Source organism: Suricata suricatta, chromosome 8 (assembly GCF_006229205.1).
Source record: "Suricata suricatta isolate VVHF042 chromosome 8, meerkat_22Aug2017_6uvM2_HiC, whole genome shotgun sequence".
Taxonomy (NCBI): domain Eukaryota; kingdom Metazoa; phylum Chordata; class Mammalia; order Carnivora; family Herpestidae; genus Suricata; species Suricata suricatta.
In genome coordinates this window covers 34,198,278-34,225,805 of record NC_043707.1, presented here as the reverse complement: position 1 = coordinate 34,225,805, position 27,528 = coordinate 34,198,278, and the positions used below count along the sequence as shown (strand labels likewise).

The 27,528-nt window shown below is 39.7% G+C and overlaps 1 protein-coding gene across 11 annotated transcripts in view; it reads right to left on the bottom strand.

Annotated features, from left to right (window-relative positions):
- The window catches only part of RNF216 (ring finger protein 216), a 139,824-nt gene that overhangs the window by 111,970 nt on the left and 326 nt on the right, over positions 1-27,528 (bottom strand). For 8 of the 11 annotated variants that reach the window (XM_029948039.1, XM_029948044.1, XM_029948046.1 and 5 more), the window contains exons 2-5: positions 15,909-16,044; positions 10,519-10,655; positions 2,363-3,217; positions 1,378-1,454 (exon numbers count right to left, since the gene is read on the bottom strand). In XM_029948039.1, coding sequence (XP_029803899.1) covers positions 1,378-1,454; positions 2,363-3,217; positions 10,519-10,655; positions 15,909-15,975 — 1,136 coding nt within the window. In that variant the 5' untranslated portion in view covers positions 15,976-16,044. Of the gene's footprint in view, positions 1-1,377; positions 1,455-2,362; positions 3,218-10,518; positions 10,656-15,908; positions 16,045-26,122; positions 26,227-26,835; positions 27,476-27,528 lie in introns of those variants that run through there. The other 3 variants (XM_029948042.1, XM_029948041.1, XM_029948043.1) reach the window with 3 other exon arrangements.

The following is a 27,528-nucleotide window of genomic DNA, read 5'->3' as shown; positions in this document are numbered from 1 at the left end:
TGAAGAGCAAGGTTGGCCCATTGGGCGGGGCTTAGTGTAACGGCTCCATTCTCCACTGGATGGTGCTGCTTTGCTTACTGGGGTGGACTGTTGTGGTGCTTGTGTGGGCAAGGTGAAAATGGCATCACCCAGCTAGCCAGGCTCTAGTATCAGAACTCTGTGCTCTCCCTGACCAGGAATTGCGCACCCGTCTTTTGTCTCCCGTTTCTGTCTACTCCCCATTTTTACATTGTCCGTGACTGCACCGTCAGGTTGCCAGGCAGCACCTCTTTTCTGAGTTTTATCTGAGATAAGGCTGTGTTTCTCTACCCCTCACTTCTGAGGGACTGTGGCTTTGACCTGCTCAGATTCTCTGGGGTAGGGTCTCACCAAGCAGTGCAGGTGCTGGCCACACCCAGGAACATTCATGGGACCTTGCTGCTACTGATGTCCAGAGACTTGTGGCCAGGTGGCAGCCTGCCCCAGTAAAAGTTCACACAATTGTGTAGCAGCAGCGTTTCCAGGATTATGGAAAATCACGTGTGGCCAAAGGACCTCCCAGACCCACTTTTCTCCTGGGAATTCGCTCTTCCACCAGAGCACCACTAGGTATTTGAGTTGCGAAGTTTTAGACTCTATGCTCCTCCTTTTATAGAGTCTTAATGGAATTTAAATCCTCTCCTTTCTCCCTTTTTAGTTCAGTTCCTGCGGCTGTTTCCACTTCTCCACTTTCTCTCCAGCTGTTTTGTGGGCAGTGCTTTTCCCATACTCTACCCCCATCTCTGCACTCTTCTTGCAAGCAAAAACAACTCCCTGTCCTCCATGGCTCCTCTCTCCCCCAGTTCCCCTCTCCATGCCATGTACCTGCCGAGTTCTGTGGTTCAGGTTGTGCAGATTGCTGTGTTAATCTTCACATCGGTTTTCTAGATGTGCAGGATGGTTTAGTTTTGATCTGGCTGTATTTCATGTATGCGAAACAGAAAAAAACTTCCATGCTATTCCACCATCTTGGTCCCCCCCCCACCCCGCCACAGGATTATTAAATAAGACAAAATGCTAAGTGAAATAAGCCAGTCACAAAAGGACAAATACTGTATTATCCTACTAATATGAAGTCCTGGAGTAGTCAAGTTCAGAGAGACAGAAAGTAGTAGTGTAGGTGCCAGGTGCCAGAGGCTGGGGGGCAGAGGAGTGATGGGAATAAGGAGTTAATGTTAAAGGGGACAAAGTTTCAGTTTAGGAAGATAAAAATGTCTAAAGATGGTGTTGATGGCTGTGCAAAAATGTGAAGATACTTAAAGCCAATGATTTGTATATCTAAAAAATGGTAGGTAGGTAGGTTTCTGTATTATGTGTATTTTGCCACAGTAAGAAAAAAAAATATGGTAGTGTACTTACACATTCAAATCATAATAATTCTTCAAATGAATTATCTCCTCAATATACCCATTTGCAACATCTGGAAATCTTGCTTCCTATAAAGGAATAAAAGCGTTATTTATATTTTATCCATTAGAATGATTTCAAATTGCAGTTAACAGCCAGAGGGTAAAAATAAAATGACTAAAGATGACTAAAGGGCTGTAAAGCAGGTCTATGCCCAGATTTCTGTGTCTACATAGACTGGGGACTCTAGAGAGGACCCTAGCAATTATCTGGTCCTGTGCCACTTTGCATATCCATTCTTCACTCTTTCAACAAACAATGAACATCTCAGGCCTGGCAAATTAAGTCCAAAGATAAGTAAACCACTACTCCTTAAGATGCACATGAGCTAGTGTGCTGGATGAAAACACCTAAGGGAGAGAAGGGTAAAGGTTTGTTCAAAGGCAAACAGCAGCTAAGCCAAAACACACAGCCCTGCATCATGTTCTACATCAGAGATATCCAACATACCTTCAATGATGGAAATGTTCTATTCTGTGCTTTCCAATATGGGAGCTACTGAGCCCCATGTGGCTATCAGGCACATTAAATGTGACTAGTACCACTGGAAAAGGAATTTTGTTTTACTTGTTAAGACATTTAAACAGCTACATGAGGCTACCATATTGGACAGTGCAGCTCTAGCCTGTTTTACAGGTTTGAATTAGAGTTAATTGAAAGCCTTTTTAAAACCAGGGGGATTACTCCTATGGGCACCAGGGTACCCATGATCTGAGGCTAAAATCCCAGAGGGCTTATTGGAAGGTTAAGGATAGATTAATGAATCCTAATTTAATTTCCGTATCTTCAGAGTTTCCCTTCCTCTATTTATCTAGCTATATATCCCTTAGGAAAATGAGGTCCCCCCCCCCCCGCCCTCAACACAGTGAGTTTACAATAAAAGGAAATGTAATATATTTAGTGTCTATAATTATTCACTTAATAAAATAAAACTTACTGTTTCTTTCACTAAAAGTGCAACGAGTTCTTGATCTACCTCAGCAGCTTCTTGCCCCCAAAGGTTTTCCAAATTGGGCTCCTGAGATCCTTGTAGTGGAAAGGCTGGCCCGGGCTCCTCATCATCTATTGCTAGCTGTTGGTCTTCAAGCTCTCCTAGAGGATGGGCAGGCTGCGGAGAAGAGGGGCCCGGAATCCCATCCTGTTGGGGTTCTGGTCTTGGAAAAGCTGGCCTTGGAAAAGCCAGCCCTGGGGGTTTACGCCGATACAACAATGGGCCCGGTTCTGCTTTGGGCGGCCGCTCCTGGGGAACCACCTGGCTTGTTATCTCCCGGGGCTGCTGGTTTAGGGACTGGAAGTAACGATGGTCTAACCAGCAGCCTTCTTCAATAACCTGATCATCCAGGATGCCAGGTGATTCTCCAAGGTTTGATAAAAGCTCTGTCTCTGAATCAGATGACTGGTTCTGAGAGTCCAAAGGATCGCCTTCTGGTAAAAGAAGGCCACGTTCTTCCAAGATAACGATTTTCTGCTCTGATCTGGGGTTGACAATGTCATTTGCTGCTTGGTTATGACTTGGTCCAGGTTTGGGTTCTCTTTCTGTTTGGCCACTTGACTTAATGAATTCAGAAACTCCAGGAGGCCCAAGATCCAGAAATTCACCGTATTCATCCTCAGAATCATCCTGTGCCCCAGAACCAAACAATGAGCTGTTATACACTGAAAAATAGCCGTTCTTATCTGATTCAAAGGCTGCTCTAGACTTTTTAGGCCTTTCTTCTCCCAATCTTTTGAGATCTTGCCACTGGGCAGCTGGTTTGATGAGATTGGGTCGTGATGTCTGAGGTTTATTTGTCTAAAAAAAATTAAATTTTAATGATAATAATTCAATTTCCTTCCTATGTCTTTGTCTCCTTGTATACTTATGTTGAGCTTCTGATACAGGACAGGAAAGAAACAAAACAAAACCCCAAACACCCTAACCCACAAAACCTAGTCTTCCCAATACTGAGCCTAACACTGAAATTTGATCACATTATAGTAACTCTAAGAATCAAAATAGCCATAAATAGACTGGAACCTGAATTATAGTTTGAATTATAATTTCACCAGAAACCACTAAAAAGTAACTATGAAGTAGAGAAAGTAATGAAGGAATGACAACACAGCAGAGGAGTGTTCAATAAACATGAAAAGAATCTAAACTTCATTTGTAACTAGCAAAATATAAATTAAAAAAAGATCCCTCCCCCGCTTAAGGCTGGCAAACCTTTTTGTTAGATAATATCAAGTACTGATAAGGATGTGGGGAAACTCCCATACTACTATTTACTGTTGGTGAATTTAGGAGAGCAATTTGGCATTGTTTATTAAATTAAAAAATGTATATCCTTAGGATATTTAAGTGTGACCTTTTCCAATTTATTCTACAAACCCTTATGTATCTAAAGGGGACATATAAAAAGATATTCACTGTCACATTGGTTAGAACATGAAAAGAAATCAGAGACATTCTAAAGTTTATGCCCAAGAAACAATTAGGTAAACTATGATTTATCTATTCTACAAAATATTCTCCCAACTTCCACCCCCAAACAGAGGGAGCTCTGTATGTATTGAAATTAAAAGCTCATCAAGAAATGTCAGTAAGTGGAAAAAAAGTTGTGAAACAACACAAACATAGAATGATTTTTAAAAATCCCAACAGGGGCAACTGGGTGGCTCAGTCGGTTAAGCGTCTGACTTCAGCTCAGGTCATGATCTCCTGGTTCCTGAGTTCGAGCCCCGTGTCAGGCTCTGTGCTGACAGCTCAGAGCCTGGAGCCTGTCTTCAGATTCTGTGTCTGCCTCTCTGACCCACCCCTGCTTACGCTGTCTTCCTCTCTCAAAAATAAATAAAACATTTAAGAAAATCGCAACACAAGACATAAACATAACCACTTCTAAAAGCATATATGTCTTTTTCTCTCTCTCTCTCTCACACACACACTCAAAGAAAATAATCACGTGTTCCTTGTAAATGTAAAGAATTAAAACGATGTCCATTTTAAGGAAGCAGAAGACGGATGTTTTTGACCCTTCTTTTCTCTGAAATCACCCTGACTCAGGGAGGAGAATGAGACACAGAACGAAAATCTCTGATGAAACCAGGAGACATCTGTAATTCCAAATCATCACATACATGAGGAGGAGCAGAAAAATTCAGTGAGAGAAATACAACCGAAGGTTTCAGGCAAGGCAGAGAAAGCATCAGAAAGGCAGAGTTTTCCAAAAAAGGAGATGTGCCCTGGGAGGCAAAACCAATACCGTGCTTCGAACAAGGGGCACTGCCACCCCATTTGGCAGCGAGGAGTTTCTGCAGAGGTTGGACTGTACGAGGACACACACCTCCATTGGAAGGTAGGATATCAAAGAGACAGAACACACAGAACTTTGGAACAGGCTTCTCTGGAATCTGCAATCTCTGCCAGGTGGTAAGAACTGAAGGCTAAATAAACATACGTGCTGTGCAAAACACCCCCTGCCTACACACACCCTCCCCTGCTGTAAGAGGGAGAGTTCCTGCTAGCCACGAACAGTGCCTGAGCTGCTCCCCAACACACCTGCCTACAAAGAGCTGATTCAGAAAACTTCAGCCGCATTCAAAGCTGGGTAACAAAAATCAACTAGAAACTACATAAAGATACTCAACTTAAAAGGAAAAACAAATGTCAGATGAAGAACACAATTAGAGAATTAGTATTACATGGGGTGGGAGGTGCCTGGGTGCTCAGTTGGTTAAGTGTCTGACTTCGGCTCGGGTCATGATCTCAGGGTTTTCAACTTTGAGTACCACATGGGGCTCGCTGCTGTCAGCACAAAGCCCACTTTGGATCCTCTGTCTTCCTCTCCCTCTCTCTGCCCCTTGCCCGCACACACACGCTCTTTCAAATAAACATTTAAAAAAATAAATAAAATAAACAGAGTCAAAGAGAAAACAGTAAATTGAATGAGAGGTCAGAAGAGAACAACCTAAATAAGGCATAGATACAAAATGATTGAAAATTAGGTAAGAAAATGGTAGAAATAAAGAATACGGTGAAAAGGTTTTACCCTGTATGTAAGTGGAGTTCTGAAAGAAGAGAGATAAGCAGTATTTGAAAACAAAACACAAATATCCAAGGACAGTGGGTTGATTTGTTTTGAAGATCTAAGCAGGATGAATTAAAAAAACCCAAACAAGAGAAACCTAACAACAGCATAGGAAGACTTCAGATATCAAATACAAGATAAATTCTTAAAAGCAGCAGCACATATTGCCTTCAAAAGAAAAAAAGACCAACTTTTCAACACAAAGATGAAAGCCAGAAAACAACGGGGTATCATCTTTCTAGTGTTAAAGGCAAGTAACTGCCACATGGAATTTTATATTCAATGAAAATATCAGATTTACTGTAAAGGAAATCTAAAAGACTATTCTTTAGATAGAAGAATAATCTGTTTGTAAGACCAGAGATGTGTCTGGAGAAGATGAAATGAATGCTGATTGTATAAAATGAAAAACATATTGTGTACAGTTTCAAAGTATGTATACTGAATTTAAATATATTTAAAAAATAGTATTTAAGTTGGGAGGTGATTAAGTAGAATTCAAGTGTTCTCAAGTCTTTATATTACCTAGGAAGACTTTAAAGCACTAATCTATATTAGTACTGAGGCCTCTACTAGCCCTTAAAAAAGATTATATATGCATTAGACCTGACACTAAAAACAACTGACAAAGACAATTCACAGAATAAGAGAAAATAAGGTATTTGATAAGGGTACAGTACCCAGAATATACAAAAATTCAGTAACATAAAGATAACCCTCTTTAAAAATGGGCATGTGGTGGTGGTGGTGAAAAAGTGGTGGCGCCTGGATGTCTTAGTTAAGCACGGGACTTTGCCTCGGGTCATGATCTCACAGTTGGTGGGTTCGAGCCTGGCACTGGGCTCTGTGCGGACAGCTCAAAGCCTGGAGCCTGTTTCGGATTCTGTGTCTCCCTCTTTCTCTGTCCCTCCACTGCTCTCGCATGCTCTCTCTCTCAAACATAAATAAACACTTAAAAAAATGGGCACAGGATCTGCATAAGCATTTTTCCAAAGGAGATAAACCAGTGGCTAATAAGCATATCGAGAGAGGCCACCAAATACCATTAGCCACAGGGAAATGCAAATCAAAACCACAAGATACCACTTCATATCTACACGGATGGCTATAATGAAAAACATATACACTAACAATAGTCTGAGAGAATACGGAGAAACTGGAACCACCATACGCTGCTGGTAGCAATGCACAACGGTGCAGCTGTTCTGGAAAACTGTCCAGTAGAGCAAAACACAGTCACCATGTGATCGAGCAATTCCATTCGTGGGTATATAATATTTCTATGGTCTGAATGTCTGGGTCTCCCTTCCCTACCCTCATGAACCCGCACAAATGGGATTGGTGCCTTTGAAGAAAAGACTCCAGAAAGACCCCTAGCCTCTTCCACCATGTGAGGATATAGTGACAGGTGCTAGGTATGAACCAGAAAGAAGGCCTTCACCAGAACACAACCATGCTGGAGCCTTGATCGTGGACTTCTAGCCTCCAGAACTGTGAGCAATAAACTTCTGTGTAAACTACCCAGTCAGTGGTATTTTATTACAGCAGATGGAATGAACTAACAATAATCAAGAGAAACAAAAACCTATGTCCACACAAAAACTGCTATATGAATGTTCATAGTAGCATTATGCATAACAGCAAATGCCCATCAACTGATGAATGGATAAACAACATGTGTTACATCCATACAATGGAATATTATTCAGCAATAAAAAGGAATGAAGTACTGATTTATGACAGATGAATCTTGAAGACAAAATGCTAAATGAAAGAAGCTAGTCACATATTATACGATTCCATTCATATGACATGCCCATAAGAAGTACATGTATAGAGACAGAAAGTAAACTAGTGGTTGTCTAGGGTGGAGGGGGTTGGGAATCAGGATTCACTGCTAATGGGCACAGAGTTTCCTTTCGGGATAATGAAAATGTCTTAAAATCAATTGTGTTGATGGTTGCAAAACTCTGTAAATACACTAATAACTACTGAAACTGTACACTTTAAATGGAGGAGCTGTGGGATATGTGAATTGGATCTCAAAAAAGTTTTTAAATTTTTTAAAATGTTTGTTTATTTTTGAGAGAGACAAGAGACAAAGAGTGAGGCAAGGGAGGGGCAGAGGTAAACAGAGACACAGAATCCAAAGCAGGCTCTAGGCCCTAGGCCCTGAGCTGTCCGCACAGAGCCTGACGTGGGCTTGAACTCACAAGCTGTGAGATCATGACCTGAGCCAAGGCTAGACACTTAACTGACAACCACCCAGGCGCCCCAGCAAAAATGTTTTTTGTTGTCATTTTTTATTACTAAGTTTATTTATTTACTTTGAGAGAGCAAGCTGAGAAGGGGCAGAGAGAAGGAGAGAGAGAATCCCAAACAGGCTCCACACTGCTAGCAAGGAGCCCAACGCGGGGGTCAAACTCACCAACTATTGAGATCGTGATGTGAACCAAAATCTAGAGTCAAATGCTTAATGACTGAGCCACCCAGATGCCCCAAAAAAATTGTTTTAAAAAGACAGAGAGAGATGCTATGTAGAAGCCCTGAAGAGAGCAATGCATGCCAGGCTCTGGCTGCTCCAGTCCCCTGTGCCGAGCTCCAGCACCAACGGACAACAGCCACATGAGCCAGAGCCACCCAGCTGAGCCCTTCTCAAATTCCTGATCCACAGAAACAAATGACTGCGGCTGTCTTAAGCCATTAAGTTTTGAGGTGACGCATTACATGACAGTAAGTAACCAGAATAATAATATATAAGAATAAATGAAAAATGAATAACTCAAGAATTTAGTAAAAGGACCGTAAAATAAATGCTAAGGAAGTAATTTAAATCTTCTAAAGCAGAAGAAAAGCATTGAAGACAAAACCAGAAACTGATTACTAAGAAAACAAATGGTAGCACTATGAAATAAATCTCATAGCAGTTTCAGAAGAGGGGACGGAAGATAATGGCTAGCTCATCCAATCAGAAAAAGGGGATAAAACACAAGTAAACAAAGTAGGAAGGAATATGGAGGAAGCATAGATCAGAGGATGTAGAAAGAACAACAGATTATTCTGCTTAATCTTAATAAATACACTAAAAAACCTTGAAAAAGTTGTTTTGTAGAAAAACATCCATGAACAAAACTGGTATTGAAAGTGACAGAAAATACAGACATGTCAATGACCACATAGAAAGCTGCGACAGTTTCAAAGAACTGACCTCTAAGAAAAGCAACAGTCCAAAATGCCTGTATGACAAATTCAGGTAACTACCATGTTATTTAAGATAGTATATCAAAGCACAGAAGAAGAAAGAAAACTCTTAAATTCTTTTCATGAAGTCAGAATCAATCATATTTATAAAAAACCTGTCAAGGACATCACAGGCACATACATACACCCATGGGCCAATCTCACAAGATCTATGCAGAAAACCTTAATAAAATCTTATCAAATGGAACAAGAGCATACTACCATTACATTACCACTATGAAGTAGTCTCTCCAGAGACAGCAGAATAATTTACTTTAACAAAGAGAAATCATATGATAATCTGCATAGATGCTGAAATAAAATTTGACAGAAGTCTATATTCACTCATAATAAAAACTTAAAGTAGAGGGGCACCTAGGTGACTCAGTCGGTTGAGTGCCCAACTTCAGCTCAGATCATGATCTCACAGTTTGTGAGTTCAAGCCATGCATCGGGCTCTCTGCTACCAATGCAGGTCCTGCTTAGGATCCTCTGTCCCCCTTTCTCTTTGCCCCTCCCCCACTCATGTTTTTTTTCTCTCTCTCAAACATAAATAAGAATTAAAAAAAAAAACTTAAAGTAGATGGCTACTTCCTTAACATACTTTAAAAATGGTATCTCAAGCAAAAAGCCATTATCATATTTACTGTAGAAACATTAGAAGTATTCCCATTTAGGGGAACTTCCCATTTAGGGGAACTTGGGTGACTCAGTCAGTTAAGCGTTTAACTTTGACGCAGGTCATGATCCCTCAGTTCATGAGTTTGAGCCCCCCATCAGACTGTGTGCTGACAGGTGAGAGCCTGGAGCTTGCTTGGTATTCTGTGTCTCCTCCTCTCTCTGCCCCTCCTTTGCTCATGTTCTATCTCTCAAAAATGAATGAACAATAAAAAAAAATTTAATTAAAAAAAAGTATACCTATTTATGTTAGTGGGTATTTTTCTCATTCCTATTACCACTATTAAGGTATAGCAATAGAACTAGACAAGAGAAAGACAAATATAAAAACTGGAAAGGAGGAAACCACAAGTATCATTATTTAAAGCTAGATCAGATGCCATCCCTTGAGAAGTTAGTAGACTTCAGACACTACAGACAATAAAAATAAGGCGACAGAGTATGAAATTATTATAAAACCCAACAGACTTTTAAATTAAAAAAAAAAAAGGTTAAAAGGTACAGTGGAAAAAAGATGCCATTTACAAAAGCAACAGAAAAGAGAAAAATAACCAGGGGAAAACTTGACAAACAATGTTTAAGATTTAGAGTAAGAAAAATTCAAAACACTCTGGCTGAGGGATATAAAGGAAGTCTAGACTGAATGGAAGAGGAAAGTTAGAAAGGGTCAGTAACACAAAAATTGTTCTGTAAATTTAACAGTAAGATGTGTTAAATCTACCTACTGGAATTAGGAAAGATCACCTCAAAATTTATACAAAAATAGCACAAAAATATCTGGGATGATTCTGAACAATGTAGAGTTACAAAGGCAAGATGAGCACTACCTGATATGAAGATGCATGACAGGATTCAGTGGTTACAACTGTACGGACTCATGCACAAATACAGCAAAAGTGCAGAAGCCAGCAAATAGGCCAGAACGTACGATCTCTAACGCTGTGGCTGCTCTCAGAGATGCAGGATGACAGCGCACATGTGGCGGCCCAGGGCGCGTGAGCAGTGCTCTCAGCTGTCCTCCAAGGCCCTAATCCCACTGCTGCGGGGCTGAAGAATCAGATCACTAAGTTGCAATGATGCCTCATCAGGTAAGTTTAAGGAAACTCACTTCCGTCAAGATGACATCGTCATCCAGGTCCTCTTCTTCATCATGCTGCTGAGGAGCTGGGGTGACCAGCATGGGAACCCCTTCCTCATCAGAGGAGTCTGATATGGTGATGGGTCCATCTCTGAGATTGATCCAGTCTAAAAGGAGGCAGAGAACATGGTTACCAGGAGGTGGGCACGATCACAGTCAGTTTTTTAATTCAATTTTGGCATAAAAAGGGTCAAGCCTAAAGCCAAGTTCATGGCTACTGGTGTGTTAACTTATCTCCTCAAGCAGCATATGCACCCAAATATTAACAGCCAAGTTTCCATGGTGATGTTCACAATAATACATTTTGGGAATCAAAAAAAAAATAATCTGACAATATTATCAACTTTTTCTTACACTAGGTTAGAGAAATCTGTTGATAAAATCTTGACTGCAAATTTTTAAAACGTGAAATCACAGTCTCTCCCTCATCTCTATTCTTCCCCGGGAATAAAACATTGTTTTATTCAACTGATTGGTCTGAAAAAACTTTCACTCAAAAATAGTAAAATTTCCATTTAATATTTAAAATATTAAAATTTGCTCACCTTAGACATATCACCTACGCAAACATAGTGCTTTAAACACCATTTAGTAAACAACCATGACAGTAAACAATAGAACTTTGCTAATTTCCTTTTAATTTTTTTAATGTTTATCTATTTTTGAGAGAGAGAGAGAGAGAGAGAGAGAGAGAGAGAGAGAGAGAAAGCGAGCGAGCCACCCAGGCACCCCTCCTAATTTCCTTTTAAATACAACTATCTGGGTAACTATATGTTCAAAGTTTCTAACTCCTTTTATTGGTTTGAAGATACAGCATGCCCAATTTGAATTACTGAATAATACAAACTATTAATTTTTTCCTGCCTGGCCCATGGGAATGTTAAAGGTTAAAAGAAGCAATGAAGAGAAAAATGCATTCAGTGTCCTAGAGAAAAGGTGGGGGGGGGGGTGAGAAAAGAGGCATCATCATTACAAATGTTGAAACTTCTCCATTAAGGCTCTAATATCTTTGTCAAGGTTAATGCTTCATTTATTTTTATGGCACCCAACAATCTGAAAAGCAATCTAAAGTCAATTATCTCACTTCATCCCTTTAACAGAGCTGTGCTGAGAGCAGTCTGTGAAATCTAAAGTTCGACCTCCTTGGTCCAGGTCTCTGCTGTACCATATGCCACCCATGTGATGCTATTATCTAACTGCAACAAGCATCCCCTTCTTCAATGTTAAAAAAAGGTTAACAAGGGTGGTCTGAATGGAGAAGGCTCGAATCTGCAGCCTGCAGGGGGGGGCGGCCAACCAGAGCTGGCCTAATTCGTGCTAAAGAATTCTAGATTTTCCTGAATGTTCTCAATTGTTATATGCTGTAGGTCATTTCCAGTCATTAAGTGGCCATTTTTGACAATATTGTCTAATTTTTTTTAAAGATCCAATTGGCTTTATTAAACAAGTTATATTTGGACAGCACCCCAACTAGCAAGTAGAGTGGAGCTGCAGACAACTTGGTCTCATTTTTCACTGGTTTTGGGGAGAGTATCTGCCAAGTTCCTCAGGCATTCCAAAAAACCCACCCTGCGAAGGTCCATTATGAAGAGACAGTGAGGCAGAGGCACTAGACACCAGGCACAGGGTCAAGAGAAGAAAGCGGTGCCAGTAAAATAGAATAATGAACAAGGCCCTGCTTTCTGCTGTTTAGCTCCCAGAATGCTGGCGGTCAGTCTTAGATTCCATATGCAGGAGACTGTAGATTCCTCTCCAGAAGAACCGGCCCAAGAAAAAAAACCATTTAGAGACCACCCTGGAAGACCCAATGAAAAAGCTGGCTTGAAACTTAGCACCTCACAGTGAAGCCCAGTGGATGACAAAATACTCTCCCAATACATCATGTATAAACACAATAGTTTTTAAAAACACGGTTTAAAAAACTATAGCATAACCAAGTCTATGAATCAAAACTATAACTCCATGAATTAATACAAAAGGCCCAATAACTGAGTGACCATCACCAAGGTCAGTAAATATAACACTTCTGGTACATTAAAAGCCTCCTGACTCCACAGCCTAGTTCTGTTTTTGAGGAGATAGTTGTTTCTGGCTTCCCTGCCAACACCAGTTCCCTGCAGCCATGTTGTGGCATGTGCAACAGCTCTCTCTGCTGTACACAGTCCACCGTGTGAGGATCTCACAAGTGATGATATTACAAGTTATTTATTCTTCTGTCAATGAACATTTGGGCTGGTTCCGGTCTGGGCTTGGCAATTTTGGATATTGCAGTATTTTGGATATTGAACATTATTACACAGGTCTCTTGGTATGCTCATTTTGGTTGGGTACATTCTAGGCGCAGAAGAGCTGAATTATAGGAAAAGCATATGTTCAATTTTAGTGGATAACGCCAAATAATTTTCCAAACTGTTTGTGCCAATTTAGATTGCCACCAGCAGTGTGGGATGGTACCTGCTACTTCATGTCCTCACTGGAGCACAGCCATGTGCATCATTCATTTATATATCATCTACAGCTGCCTTCGCTTTTAAAATAATTTTTTTTAAGTTTTTTATTTTTGAGGGAGGGAGAGGGTAAGAGAGAGGGAGAGGGAGGGGGAGGGAGAGAGAACACATGGGGGAGGAGCAAAGAGAGAGGAGACAGGATCCAAAGCAGGTGCCACGCTGACAGCAGAGTCCAATGCCCAATGTAGGGCTCAAACTCACAAACTGTGTGACTGTGACGTGAGCCAAAGTCAGACGCCTAACTGGCTGAGTCACCCAGGTGCCCCTGACTTCACTTTAACATAGAGCTGAGTAGTTGCAAGATACCACATGAATTACAAGGGAAAAATAGTGACTAGCTGGCTCTTAAAAGCTTGCTGAGCCCCTGGTTTAGATTATTTAGATAAATCTCTTTAAGTTCCAAGATTGTATTTTCATTACCATGCAATTAAAAATATTTTCTAATTTCCATTGTGGTTCTGAACCATGAGTTGTTCTGAAATGTGTTATTTTCCACATATACAGGGATTTTCTAATTATATTTCTGTAATTGATTTACAACTTAATTCCAGCATGGTTAGAGACCATAATCTATATGATTTCAACCCTCTGAAACTTGTTTTGTGGCTCAAAATATGGTCAATTTTGGAAAATACTTTGGGTGCAGTATTCCTTCTATATCTAGTATGTCAAATTTGTTGTTCATGATCTTCCATGTTCTATATCACGCAGATGCTCGCTCTCTGTGAGTCAGTGAAAAAAACCTGTTAAAAATCTCCATTGTAATTGTGGATTTATCCATGTCTCCTTTTAGTTCTGTCAGTTTTTGCTTTTGACATGTTACTGAGTGTATAGAGATTAGAACTGTTATATCTTTCCAGTGCAATAACCCTTTTATCATTATAACTCTATCTTAATACGAATACTTCTGGCTCAAATGTCTATTTTACCTGATAACATATAGACACACCAGCTCTTTTTTGTGCTATGATTTGCATAACCTATCTTTTTTCATCCCTGTACTTTTAACATTCCTTTATTTTAGCTTCATTTTTAAACCGATTTTCACTGGGTATAGAATTCTAGGTAAATACTACTCAGCAATTAAAAAGGATTTAATTAACATATATACTGTACTACCATACATGCAATGTGGATGAATCTCAACCATTCTGTTGGGGAGAAAAATTCAGGCATAACGAGTATACACTGTCTGGTTCCATTTATATGAAGTAGATCAGCAGTTTCCTAAGGCCAGGAGTGGGGTGAGGACTGACCACAGATGGGGCATAAAAGACCCTCTGTGGTATGAAAGAAATGTGTGGTATATGGGTACATTCATTTTTCAAAGCTCACTGAACTATACACTTAAAACGTGCATTTATTTAAATAAATTAGACTTCAATAAAGATGATTTAAAAATAAAAAACCTACAGGAGTTGGCACAATAAAAATTATTAATAACAGCTAATAAAAGCAAAACAACTCTGCATGCCTGAAAAAATATCCTCATCCTGGGTGCAAAATACACAAACCTTGTCTAACCAAAAAATACGTCTCCAAAGTCAATAATTTCCCCAAAGGAATTAGTTGTTCTAAAATTCTGCTCAAGGATATTTAAAACCCAGTTAAAATACAACTACATTAATTTGATATACATGTTGAAAAAATCTGGGAATGATCACATATCCAAATTATAGCTAAGTTTTAAAACTTTCTCAATCACAGTGAATTATAGTTACACTCATTACCAAGTTAGAATAAACTATTAATAAAATCCTCAAAGAATCAGTACTTCTTTTGTATTCATAATGTGCATAGTTTAAACATGTTAATTTATTTTTCTAATTTACTTGTTTAATAAAATCTGTTCAACTTTAAATGTTTTCTGAAAGCCAGATGTATATAATTTACACTCTACTCTGCTAGGAAAAAGAGTATCTTCATAACCACAAAATATTAATGGAAAAAAACACAAAGAAGTGCTGTAATTTCTTCCATGGAATCTATACTTGTAAAACACACTCTTTCCTACTCATTAGCATGAATTTTTTCCTTTCAGCCTAAGTGTAAATATGAATTACAATTTGACAAAAAATTTCATGTGCATTTAGCAATGTTACATAAATGCAGGCTCTCTTCCCTTTACGAATCAATGAACTTCCCCTAATTTTTAAACACTATAAAATGAATACATGCTCTAAAATTCCCTGTAAGGGGGTGCTGGGTGGCTCAGTCAGTTAAGTGTCCAATTCTTGATCTTGGCTCAGGTCATGATCTCACAGTTCATGGGTTTGAGTCCCACTTTGGGCTCTGCACTAATAGCATAGAGTCTGCTTGGCATTCTCTCTCTCTCTCTCTCTCTCTCTCTCTCAAAAATAAACACATAAACATTTAAAAAATAAAATAAAATAAAATTCCCAGTAAGGCTACCAGAATCCCCTGGCAAAACAATAAATGAAGCATTATACGATGGGGAAAAATATGCTAGAGCAGCACTTTCAGTACTTTTAGTTCACACAGGCCTGGAGGAGCCTCCGCTGAAGACCCCATTCCTTCACACACAGAACTGCCACTGTCCCCACACTCCCACTTCCAATGACTGCACATTCACAGCTCTTTCTGGCTTGCTCACTAACAGCTTATAAATCCATTTGTGAGGAGAGATTTTTAAACTTCATTCATGCCAGCAAGTTTCACCATTTGATACAAAATTTTCATCTGATGAGAGTCCATTATCTCAAATGTTCTGACATCTAAAAATGAAATGTCTCTGGGTTCTAGGTGGTAGAAAATAGGTTCATTTCAAGGACTATATAACTGTAACATAAAAGAAAAAAGCAATGATGAAAGGGAGAAAGTGAGAACACTTACCTTGTCCCCGGTGGCAGTGAAAGTTGTTTAAGTGAATTACCTCTTCATTGTTGTTTCCCTCTGCCATTTTCAAATGCAGACATACATGTATGTATTTGCTAATATCTGAACATGGTGACTATCTGTTCAAAAAGGTCTGAAAAAGAAAAAAAAGAATATTAAGAATGAGGGAGTATCAAAACTCTTCCCACATATTTGGTCAAGGTAGTCCTTTAAGCTTATGGTGAAATCACCACTAATGAGAACAATAAAAGAATGCATAACTAAAAAGCTAATGGTGGGAGGAAAGGAAAAATAAAAAATAAAAGAGGAATAAAGGATTAAAGAACAGATGGAATAAAGAATTAAAAAAATACACTTAAAAACTCCATTACAGCAATCTATAGAATGGGAGAAAATATTTCCAACTCATAATATCTGGTAAGGGGTTCAAATCCAAAAATATACAAAGAACTCCTACAACTCAATAGCCAAAACCCAAATACTCCAATATTACATTGGGCAAATGACCTAAATAAACATTTTTCCAGTAGGATACTCAAATGGCCAACAGGCACATGAAAAGGTGATCAGTATTACTAATCACCAGGGAAATGGGAATCAAAACTGTAAGCTATCACCTCAGACCTGTCAGAATGGCTATCAACATGACCTGGTATGAAACCAAGAGTTAGACACTTAACTGACTGTGCCACCCTGGTGCCCCAAGTGAAAAGGCAAGCTAATGGGATAAGAAATCTGTAATATACATAACAAAGGGCTTCTATTCAACAAATATAAAGAATGCTTACATGTTGACTGAAAAATAAAACCAGACAACTTAAAGGAAAAATGCGCTAAAATTTTTGAACTCCCAATATCAAGTACCTTGAGGAAACCCAAAGGCCAATAAACAAATGAAAAAGTGCTCAACATTATGAGATATCAGAGTAATATAAACTGAAACCACAAAGGAATTCTGGCAAGATGGCAGCACCACCATCAAAAAAGACCTACCCTAAATTTTCACCTAAAAACAAAAAATTACGGGGTGCCTGGGTGGTTCAGTCAGTTGACGGTCCAATGTTAGCTCAGGTCATGATCTCACAGTTTGTGCGTTCGAGTCCCACATCTGGCTTGCTGCTGCAAGCATGGAGCCTGCTTCAGGTCCTCTGTTCTCACCCCCACCTTCTGCCCCATCCCCGCTAGTGTGCACGCAGGTGCACGCCCGTGCTCTCTCTCTAAGATAAACTTTAAAAAAAAAAAGAATTACAGAAAATTCCATGGTTACAAAAATTCCAAGGTCAAAAAAAAAAAAAAACCAACTAAGAAAGAATAGCCATAAACTCCAAAACATGAGTCTGTGAGGACAAATCACCAAGAGACACGTGATTTCTGAAATACCATTTGTGCCTCAGAAAGCACAGGAAATCATTCAGACGTGAGAAGTGGATAAGCCCCAGACAGCCAACAGGGATCCACTGCGGAACACACAGGCCTCTCTGAGAAAGCTGCGAACATCAGGAAGTGGTGTGCTCAGTTCACAAGTGGGTGAGCACAAGTCTGGGAGGGGTGAAGATGTCTAGGACCCAGAAAGTTTCAAGCCTGATCTATCAGGGATCCCTTGTAGGATGCAGCTCTACAAAGGGACACTGACTAAGAAGACAGAGACCACAGAGACAAAGGAGAGAAGGCAGGTCTATATGAGAACAGAGGACAAAGCCAGGAAATCTCAAAAAGGAAGCTGTCATATTTTGAACACTATATGACCAGGGAATTCTGTGAAGCTAGAAAAGCTATCCCAAACTACCCTCCTAAAAAACCAATTTCATTAAAAATGAGCAAAGAAAAGATCTCATGTCAAAGCTCATATAAAGTTCTAAGAAAAATAAGAAGCAAAACAACATCCCTATAAATAATGAATATGTGCCAGAAAGAGGGGACAACCTAAAGGACACTTAAAAAATACACAATCCAGGGTGTCTGGGTGGCTCAGTTGGTTGAGCGTCTGACTTTGGCCTAGGTCATGATCTCACAGTCCATGGGTTTAAGACCTATGTAGGGCTCTGTGCCGACAGCCCAGAGTCTGGAGCCTGTTTCAGATTCTGTGTCTTCCTCTCTCTGTCCCTCCCCTGCTCATGCTCTCTCTCTCAAAAATAAACATTAAAAAAAACCTTTTTAAAATACACAAGCCATAAAACAACATAAATCAGAACTAAAAAAAAAAAACCCTCAGAAATGGAATGATAGATCTCAGGAAAGAATTAGAAATAAAAGGAAAAAAGCTTTAGGAGTGAAGATGAAATTAGAAGAAACACAAGTGTGAATAAATACAACATGTACTGCATAGAAGAGCTAAAAGGTGAAAGGAGGAGAATTTTAAATAGAAAAATAAAGAGGTAAAGGAATAATCAAGGCTAAGACTGTCTGACATAACAAATAACAGCTCTCAAATAAATCGAAAGGGAAGAGAATACTAAAACCTGCAATGTCACAAAAATTTTCCTAAAGTGAAAATGTTAAGGGGCATCTGGGTGGCTCAGTCAGATGAGCATCCAACTCGGCTCATGATCTCAGTCTGTGGGACTGAGACCAGTGTGGGGCTTTGCACTGACGGTATGGAGCCTGCTTGGATGCTCTCTGTGCCCCTCCCCTGCTTGCCTGCATTCTTTCTCACTCTCAAAATAAATAGCCAACCTTAGGGAAAAAAAATGTTAAAAGAGTGTATTTCAAAAGAACATTGTATATACCTAAAAACAAAACAAAACAACCTCACCCAAAATGACCACTACCAAGACATGCTCTAGTGAAATTACAGGACTTTAAAGAAAAGAAGTCCCTAGTTTAGGACCTGGACTTGACACATATAAAAGAATGAAAATTAGATTAATAATAGACTTTGACAGTGATGCTTTATGCCATTAGAAAATGGTGGAAAATTCTTTAAAAAAAATTTTAAAAAACGGAGTCAGAGGGCACCTGGGTGGCTCAGTAGGTTGAGCATCCAACTCTTGACTTCAGCTTGGGTCATGATCCCAGAGTTTCGGGCATGAGCTCTGTGCTGGGTTTCACATTAAGTGTGGAGTCTGCATAGAAGTCTCTCTCTCCCCAACTCTGCTCCTTCCCCTCTCACTCTCTCAAAAAAAAATTTTTTTTAAATGGGTGCCAAAGATTTTAAATCCAGCAAAAATAATTTCAAAGAAAAGGGGCACAAATTTATCAATATTTAAGAACCCACAGAATACTGATTGCTTCTACAGGTCCTTCCCTGAGGAACTGATAGAAAAATAAACTTCAGGCAACCAAAATGTCTAAAGACACCACCACAAAAACTGGTAGTAAACATTAAATGTGTAATTACTTGTAGCACAAAAATTAAATGCTAACTAAAATCGAATGATAGAGTACAATTATAAAAACTATGGGGAGGGGAAGCATATGCAACATTTTAAAAAAATGTAAACATACTGGTGGTGATGTCCTGAGACTTTTATTCTGACACCAGTGTGTGTATAACAAGTTAAAAAAATTAGGAGTTACAGAATATACTAATCCTATTAATCCCTATGTCTTTGAGATTCAAGAAAAAAGGAATTTTACTTATAGAGAAATAAAACCCCAATAGTCTTAAACTCAGTAAATACTAGTGTGAACTCCTAAAATATTTTAGTTCTGTAAAAAAAGAAAAGGCCTGAAAACAATTTATCTACAGCAATCACTATCTGTAGTACCTAGATTATGGTCTTAATTTAAAAGTGGCTTTTTAAAAATATATTTTTTTAACATTTATTTATTTTTGAGAGACAGAGCACAAATGGGGGAGAGGCAGAGAAAGAGAAGGAGACAGAGAATCCTAAGTAGGCTCCAGGCTATGAGCTGTCAGCACAGAGCCTGAAGCAGGGCTCAAACTCACAAACCATGAGATCATGACCTGAGCCAAAATCAAACGCTTAACTGGCTGAGTCACCTAGGCGCCCCTAAATTATGGTCTTGAAATACTATTTCCCACTAAAACCATGGCTTTTGAGGAGAAATTACTAATTTCAAATCTGGAGCCAGAAATGTACAAAATGAGCCTACAGTATCTTGTCCTATCACATATCAAGGAAACTATCAAAAACTACTTATCAAAGACTGGGTCCTGTCAGAACCCTGGCAGGAAAAAAAAAGTCCTGAAGAGGTGCCCATTGGCCAAACACAGGACATTCTGAGTGCCAATAAAGATAATATGACATGAATCTCTGAAGAAAATGCATACATGAAAATGTTCATAATTATTTTTTAAAAGGTCATTTTCTAAGTATCAAATCAACCAATACATTATCTTTAAATCTGGTAAAATAAAGGCAAAGAATGAGGTATTTTCTTGTGTTTCCTATATAAACTATAAATCACTGAATAACCAAATAGTAGGCAAGAAAATGATTTCTTTATAAAGTGTCCCAGTATCGATTAAAAAATTCAATTAAGATACGATCATTCTGCAATCATTAATGATTACTGGGTCTAAATCTTGAAAATCACTGGCTGCTAATAACATCACAGAGACAAAACAAAAGTGCCTTCTGGTAAAAGAACACTAGCTATGACCTTTGTCAGAGAGACTGAATCAGAGTTTGGTCAAGGATCTGGACCTAGCCACATTTTTAGAATAGAACCTAAAGGTAAAAATGAAATTTTCGAACTGCACTCTAAGTATGTAATCCAGACCACATATTCTCAATGGGAGTGCTTTTGCAAGGATGTGAAAAGATCTTAAGGTGTTACAATTGCTTGTGACCCTCCAAAATTCAGTCCCACACAGCAAAATCTTACTCCTTAGTATTTAGTGGGGAGGGCTGGGGGGAAAAATATCTTAAAAGGCTCTCTATATAGGGGAATGATAATTACTTAGAGGTCTGATGAACACATATCTAAGCTCTGGAAAACTATAGCTCAAATGGTTCAGGTTCAACAAGTAAGTTATAAGGAAGAATGAAAAGAAATGGAAGTGGAACCTTAGATTTAAAACATACATCAGATTTTTAAAATGAGTTTTAGTACTCTTGGGTGATAAAACCATAAAGAAATACAAGAAAATGACTATAAGAGTCAGACTAATAGACAATTTTTGGGGGAAGGAATGTGTTATGATCAGACAGGATACATGGAAGGAGCTGGGGATCGTCTACTTCTTAAACTAAGTGGTGAATACAAGCATCTTATAATTCATTAAGCCATACATTTGTTATATGTGGTTTTAAATATGGGTGTTTTATTTTGAAGGACAAGAAAACCCTCACAAGATATTACATACCCAAGAATTGCAAAGGGGCATCTGGGTGGCTCAGTTGGTTAAATGTCTAACTTGGGTTCCGGTCATGATCTCAGGGTTCAAGAGTTTGAGCCCCCACATTGGGCTCTGCATTGACAGTGTGGAGCCTGTTTAGGATTCTCTCTCTCCCTCTCCCTCTCCCCTGCTCGCTCTCTCAAAATAAATAAGCTTTAGAAAAAAAAAAAGAACTGCTAAATGTCCGAAATTAATGACTGAGAGTTGTTAAGGAATTGGAGCAGTGAAGAAATTCATACACCACTGGTGGAAGAATAAATTGGTACTATAACTATGCAAAAAAAAAAAAGTCTGGTACTTTATCACAAATTATAGAGGAAGAGAATATGCTGACCCAACAACCCACCAGTAGCAATCTAGATTATAAAACTGTATGCTTAAATGCACAAGAGTATTCACAGCAGTATTTTTCTAAGAGCCAAAAACTGAAAAAGACTCACATCAATGAAGGAATGGACAAATAGTCAATGCTATGTTCACACAATTAAAAACCATGGGGGGTGGGGAAAGCCATTGTGAAGTCACACACACAACATGGATAGACCCCAAAACATAAAGACTGAGTGAAGGAATCCAGACGTAAGAGAATATGTATTGAATGATTTCATTTCGATGAAGTTCAGCACAGGCCCAAGCTCAGTTTGGGGTGAAACTTCTTTGTGTGTACTGTATTTCACAATAGCCAAGTTAGGCAAACAAAAGTCATACTAAAAAAAAAAAGTTGCCTCTGTGAAACAGTAGCTGGGGGTCAGGAGGGGAGAACTACTGCTTTTAAGTCTTTCTGCACTCTGATTTTTGAACCATTTTCTTGCTTTGATAAAAATTAGAAAAATGAAAATAATTAAGAACCAAAGAAGGACAATTCTAACTGCCATGGGGCTTTTTTAGTCGCAAGATCCTATCTATAACCCACCCACTCAACATTTTCCTTTCTAAGAAAATCTCAATTTTCTTTGCCTTTCTAGGAGAAACCATGTCCTTTATAGAGAAAGTAGGCCCCCAGACCCTGGCTTCTCATTAAATGATGTATACGAAGAATTAAAAGTCAAATTAACATTAGCATTTTCCCAACTCAGAGAATACTAAATTGTATATCAAGACTGTTTTTAAGTTTTACAACAGAATTCTATGGTATCTATAACTGGACAAAGGAAACTCAATTTTTAAAAATTACAAATCCCACTTGAAATAATTAGGATGTCACACTTAATTCTACTGATCAAGTTTCCTGTTTCTTCTTTTACCACAAGTTTCCTTCAATTTTACAATGGAAATCAAACAAGTGTGATTCATTTTATGTCTACCTTAGTTAAAATGTCACACTTATGGTTAGCAGATTACTAGTGGTGCAAGATTCTACACGAGTGAGTGGTACATAAAAAATCCCCAAGTTGCAGCAAGAAAAGGAGTCTGATGACAGAACTTCTCCTACTGACTAGCTTCTCTGCAAAGGTCATGTCCTCTCATCTGGGCTTCAGATCAAACTACCTAAGCATGAATGCTGGTTTTACCATTTAGCGAATCAGTGACTGCATAAATTGCTTAATTCTTTGGACCTAGTTCACTTGTAAAATGAGAAGAGTTGTTTCAAAATTAATTAAATTAAATATATGAAGTGTTTAGCATAGTACCTGGTAGGTAGCAAGTGTCACATTATGGCTATTACTATTCCCTATGAAATGGAAATAGCTATTCTTACCTTGTAAGGCTGTGTTGGAAGGCGAAATAAATGAGAGGCCATTTGTAAATGATAAGTGCCACCAAAACAAGAATTTTGTCATCAAAGTACATAGATGTACACTGTTTATTAATTAGTATATAATACATACAAATGGGGGAGGGGAGGGCTTTATTTTCCTCTTCCAGGTTATTTTTTACTAGTTTTATTATAATATTCACAGTTAAACTTTTACTTCTTTCTAGAAGAAACTTCATTTTTTCCTCTGGAAGTAGGTTCTTGATCAGACAACTGAAGAAATGGTTAAATAAATGTGGAATCCAGAAATCAGAAATGCTATCTAACAGAGTATTTTAGCTCTTGCCTCTTCCTTGTATTGTAAAAATTTTCATATGTACATTTATGACTATGCTTTTTATAGTCAATATAGCAGTTAATGCTTCCAAGCCAGATCCAAAAATTAGCATATGTTTCATTACTTCATTATTCCATGGAGAATATTCCATAGTACTACTATACCGTAAAAAGTCACAAAATTAAGTGACAATTCTGTGTTCTCTTCTGCCTTCTACAACTAAATTATTTTTAAAATCCCCTTCTTTTCCTTGGATAGATGTATCAACACATGAGAAAGTCCGTATTTAAATCATGTTCTCCACATGTCCTTGACTATCTTATTCATAGCTGTATTTCCTGCGTCCCACACATTGGCTGAATGAGAGGCTGCAAAAACATCTTCCTCTGTCAGAGACTGGAGCTATTCAACAGAGCTGTACATAACCAGGGGCCAGTAACATGGCTTAAGGGACAACAATCAGTTCATCAGGATTTTCTTCAGTTTAAAATAATTTTCTTCTCATTCTTTTATTTGTCTCCATTTTTCCTTCCACATGCTTCCAACATAATACGGCATGGTCCTGAGGTTTTGTAATGTTCCCACTTTCCAGAGTAATCTCCATAAATATGTCGGTCACTTCTGCAACACTGATTTGAGAGTAATTAAAAGATGTTTCCAATTTAACGAGTTAATCTTTTTGACCGTTCCAGAGAAAGGTGGGCAAAGCAGAGCCAGGCATAGTCCGGGAGAAGCTGACATGCCCATGCCACCCTGCTCCACACCTCTTCCTAGCATGGTTTTTCAAGTGTCTATAAGTGATTATTGCTCTTCATTCGTATTCCAGCTTCTCATCTTAACCATTTATTTGTCTGTACTAACAGTTAGTTTATTGTCTGTACTAACAGTTAATATTAAATCAACAAAACAAAAAATTAATAAGGTTATTACTAAGTATTAAATTTAAGGCAGTTATTTTTTTGCTTTCTTACACATTCTGACTTTTCTAGACACTAAAGAGTTCAGCATGTGGTCTTGCCAGAGGGTATTAAAAAGGTTATGCACCACGGGGAATACAAAGAAAACCCAACATGGATCTTGCTTCAAAAAACTTGGGTGAGTCCAGTCAGTGAGAGAAACTACACACCCAATTAAGTACACTATAAATGAGCACAATAGTACAAAGTATTAGTGCAATATACACACTATTCCAATTGGGAGCCACAGGCAGTCAGGGAAGCTTAGTGGAGACAGCCGTATGTAAGCTAAACTGAATGCTGTGCTAGTTCAACCACTCTTTTAAGAGAACAGTTTTGTTTTTTTTTTTTACGTTTATTCTGAGACAGAAAGAGCAAGCATGTGCACTCATGAGCAGGGGAGGGGCAGAGAAAGGGAGAGAGAGGATTCCCAAGCAGGCTCCCTGCTGTCAGCACAGAGCCCAGTGCAGGGCTGGATCTCAGGAACCACAAGACCATGACTTGAGCCAAACTTCAGAGCTGGATGCTTAACCAACTGAGCCCCGACCCCCCCCACCAAGTGCTCCTAACAGAACAGCTTTAAGCCATTTCCACCTAGGGCTCCTGGAGCCCAGTAACACCATTAAGAAGTCTGACTACCCTGCTGGAGAGAACATGGAAAGCCCTGACACTATCTGGGAGTGAAAAAGCATTTTGGAAGCAGAACCTCCAACCCTATCACCTCTACTAGCAACTAAGTCTGAGAGTGGTTTGCTATGCATCTATGGATAACTGAAGCACAGCTCAAATTTTATTTTCTAACCAATGAAAAGCAATGTACAGACTTGTACTTTAGGAAAGTCAACCTCACTGCAATATGTAAGACTGCAGAAATACCTGGTAGCAGGAAACCAGAGGCAGTGAAGTATGAACTAGAGGTAACAGTAAGCAGGACAGGGAAAGACATGATACCAACTGCAGTTAGATTCAATAGGACTTTTGTATGTAAAGAGCCATCCGGGAAGAGGAAGAAAGGAGTCAAAGGTAACCAAGATGTTGGGTGACTGGAGGATGGTGATACAAGAAAGGTGGTAAGTTCAGAATAAGAAAATGCAATGTGCATAAATTTAAATATGTAGACAAAATGGCTTAGTCGGGTGAACATATGACTCAATTTCAGCTCAGGTTATGGTCCCAGGGTCATGGGACCAAGACACTGAGCATGGAACCTGCTAGAAAGTCTGTGTCCCTCTCTCCTGCTCACTCGTGATCTCTCTTAAAAAAATAAAATAAATCCTCTTATTAGTGTCTTTCTACAATAGGAAAGGTTTTAAACCAAAAGTTAAACTCATGATCTTCAGTGGGCACACAAAACAGTTTAACATATAACCTTAAGATTTTCTCAAATGTCAACTGAAAATTGGTTCAGAAATTGGATTAAGCAAGCACATTCCCATCCGCAAGGGGGGAAAAAATCAATGTCTTCAACGATCTTTTTTACAGTGAATCCTCCATGAACTCATGAATACACAGTCCCTCCTAACCCAACAGTGCCTCTGGGTTCTACTCTCTGATATATTTTCATATAGTCTTAAGGTTTATTTTTTTTTAATAACAAAACCGCATCACGGTAGAACCAAAATGTCATGGCCTGTGAAATGGTGTCTCATATGATCCTTGCTGACCTAGGTAGCCTCATCTTACACCTCTACTTCATTCACCATTCTGCAGGGACAATGGCTCAGTCCCTTGAACAGGCCATGATCCTTCCTCCTCTAGTTGACTATTTTTCACTGCCTCCGGGACCAAATTACTCCATTCATCCTTTGGTTTCTCATTTTAAACGTCACTTCATGACACAAACCTATCCTGACCATCCCCAGTGACAGCACACCTCATTCCTTCAAAGTGCCAGCCACAGTGATAATCCACACTTACTTGGGAAGCTATGTTAAGTCGCTGTTTCCTCTGCTAGAATCAGTTCCAAGATTCTAGGACCCTGCATCTTATACATTCCATAGCTGCAGGACATAGCACACCACCTGCAACAAAATATTCCAGAAAAACTTTTTTGGGGGAAAAACCCCATAATTTATAGTTATAGCAAAATAATTAGGAACATGAACTATGGAACCAAAAGTTCAGGTCCTAGCTCTGACCCAGCTCTGTGCCTTCAGAAGTTATTTTACGGCACCTCATTCTCTTCCTTTTTAAACTAAGGACAGTCACAGAACCCCCATCATTGAAGATTAAAAGAGTTTTATAGAAAATGCTTGGAACGGTGTCTAGCTCGGGTTAGCATCCTGTTTGGTCTTACTGTCAATGAAGATAAGAGAACACTGCCAGGCGGGAGAATCGGTTCTGAGGTCTGCAAATACCTTAGCACAGCCTAGAATATAGTAAACGCTCATTAAACAGTGGCTATCGGAGTTAGCGAACAAGCTCTGTCAACTACATTATTTCCTAAACTTTCAGTCTCCTTGACTCTTATCTCAACTTCCTTTATCAGATTCCTCCATAGGGGCTGGAAGGCTTCTTGCTGCCACTAGCCTGTATTCAAGAAGTTTACGGGAAATCCAAAATCCTGCCCCAGGCTTTCTAGCTATTTCCTCAAGTTCACGGAGCTCCCTAGCCCAGCCTCAGCAAATTACCTATATGATAAACAGAACACCACTCTGCCGTCTTCAGACAAGCGAGCTAAGACTCAGGTCGGTCCTAAAATCTTCCCTGTCCTCTCGCAGCTCCCAGCAGGGTATATAAAGCTCCCTGCACTAGCACAGAGCCTAGGACAAGCCCTATCCGGGAACTTACGACACTGTATTCGAGTCATTTACAAGGCCCCGTGGCTGGTTTATACGGGACCCCGTAGACGCTCAGCGGGGGTCTCGCACAGGACAGAATGGCCCAAAGTTTTGAGACAAGCGTTCGACCCGGCATTCGGCCACATCCCACGCGGGAACGCCGGCCCCGTTCGCTGCGCGGCGCTCCAGGTACATGTGACGGGCTCGCGTTCCCCGCGCTGCAGAGGGTTTTGACGCACTCGGATGTCCCCACGAGGGCTGGGTCAGAGGAGCCCTCCTGACTCGAGTCGGGAGGGGTTGGGACTGAGGCCCGGCGCCCCGTGGGCCGGAGGCGCCGGAGTTCAAATTCACGGGGCATCGCCGCCCGCGCACTCCAGGCCGCGCTCGGCTCCACGGACGCCGCCTTCCGTGAGGTGCCGCCCGGGAAACTCGGTCTTTCGGCGCTTTCGCCTTCGCGCAGCAGGCCAGGGGACCGGCCCGCGAAACTTCCCGAAGTGGCGGGAGCGGGGGAGGGTCGGCCGGCCGCCTGCGCCTTTGTGGCTC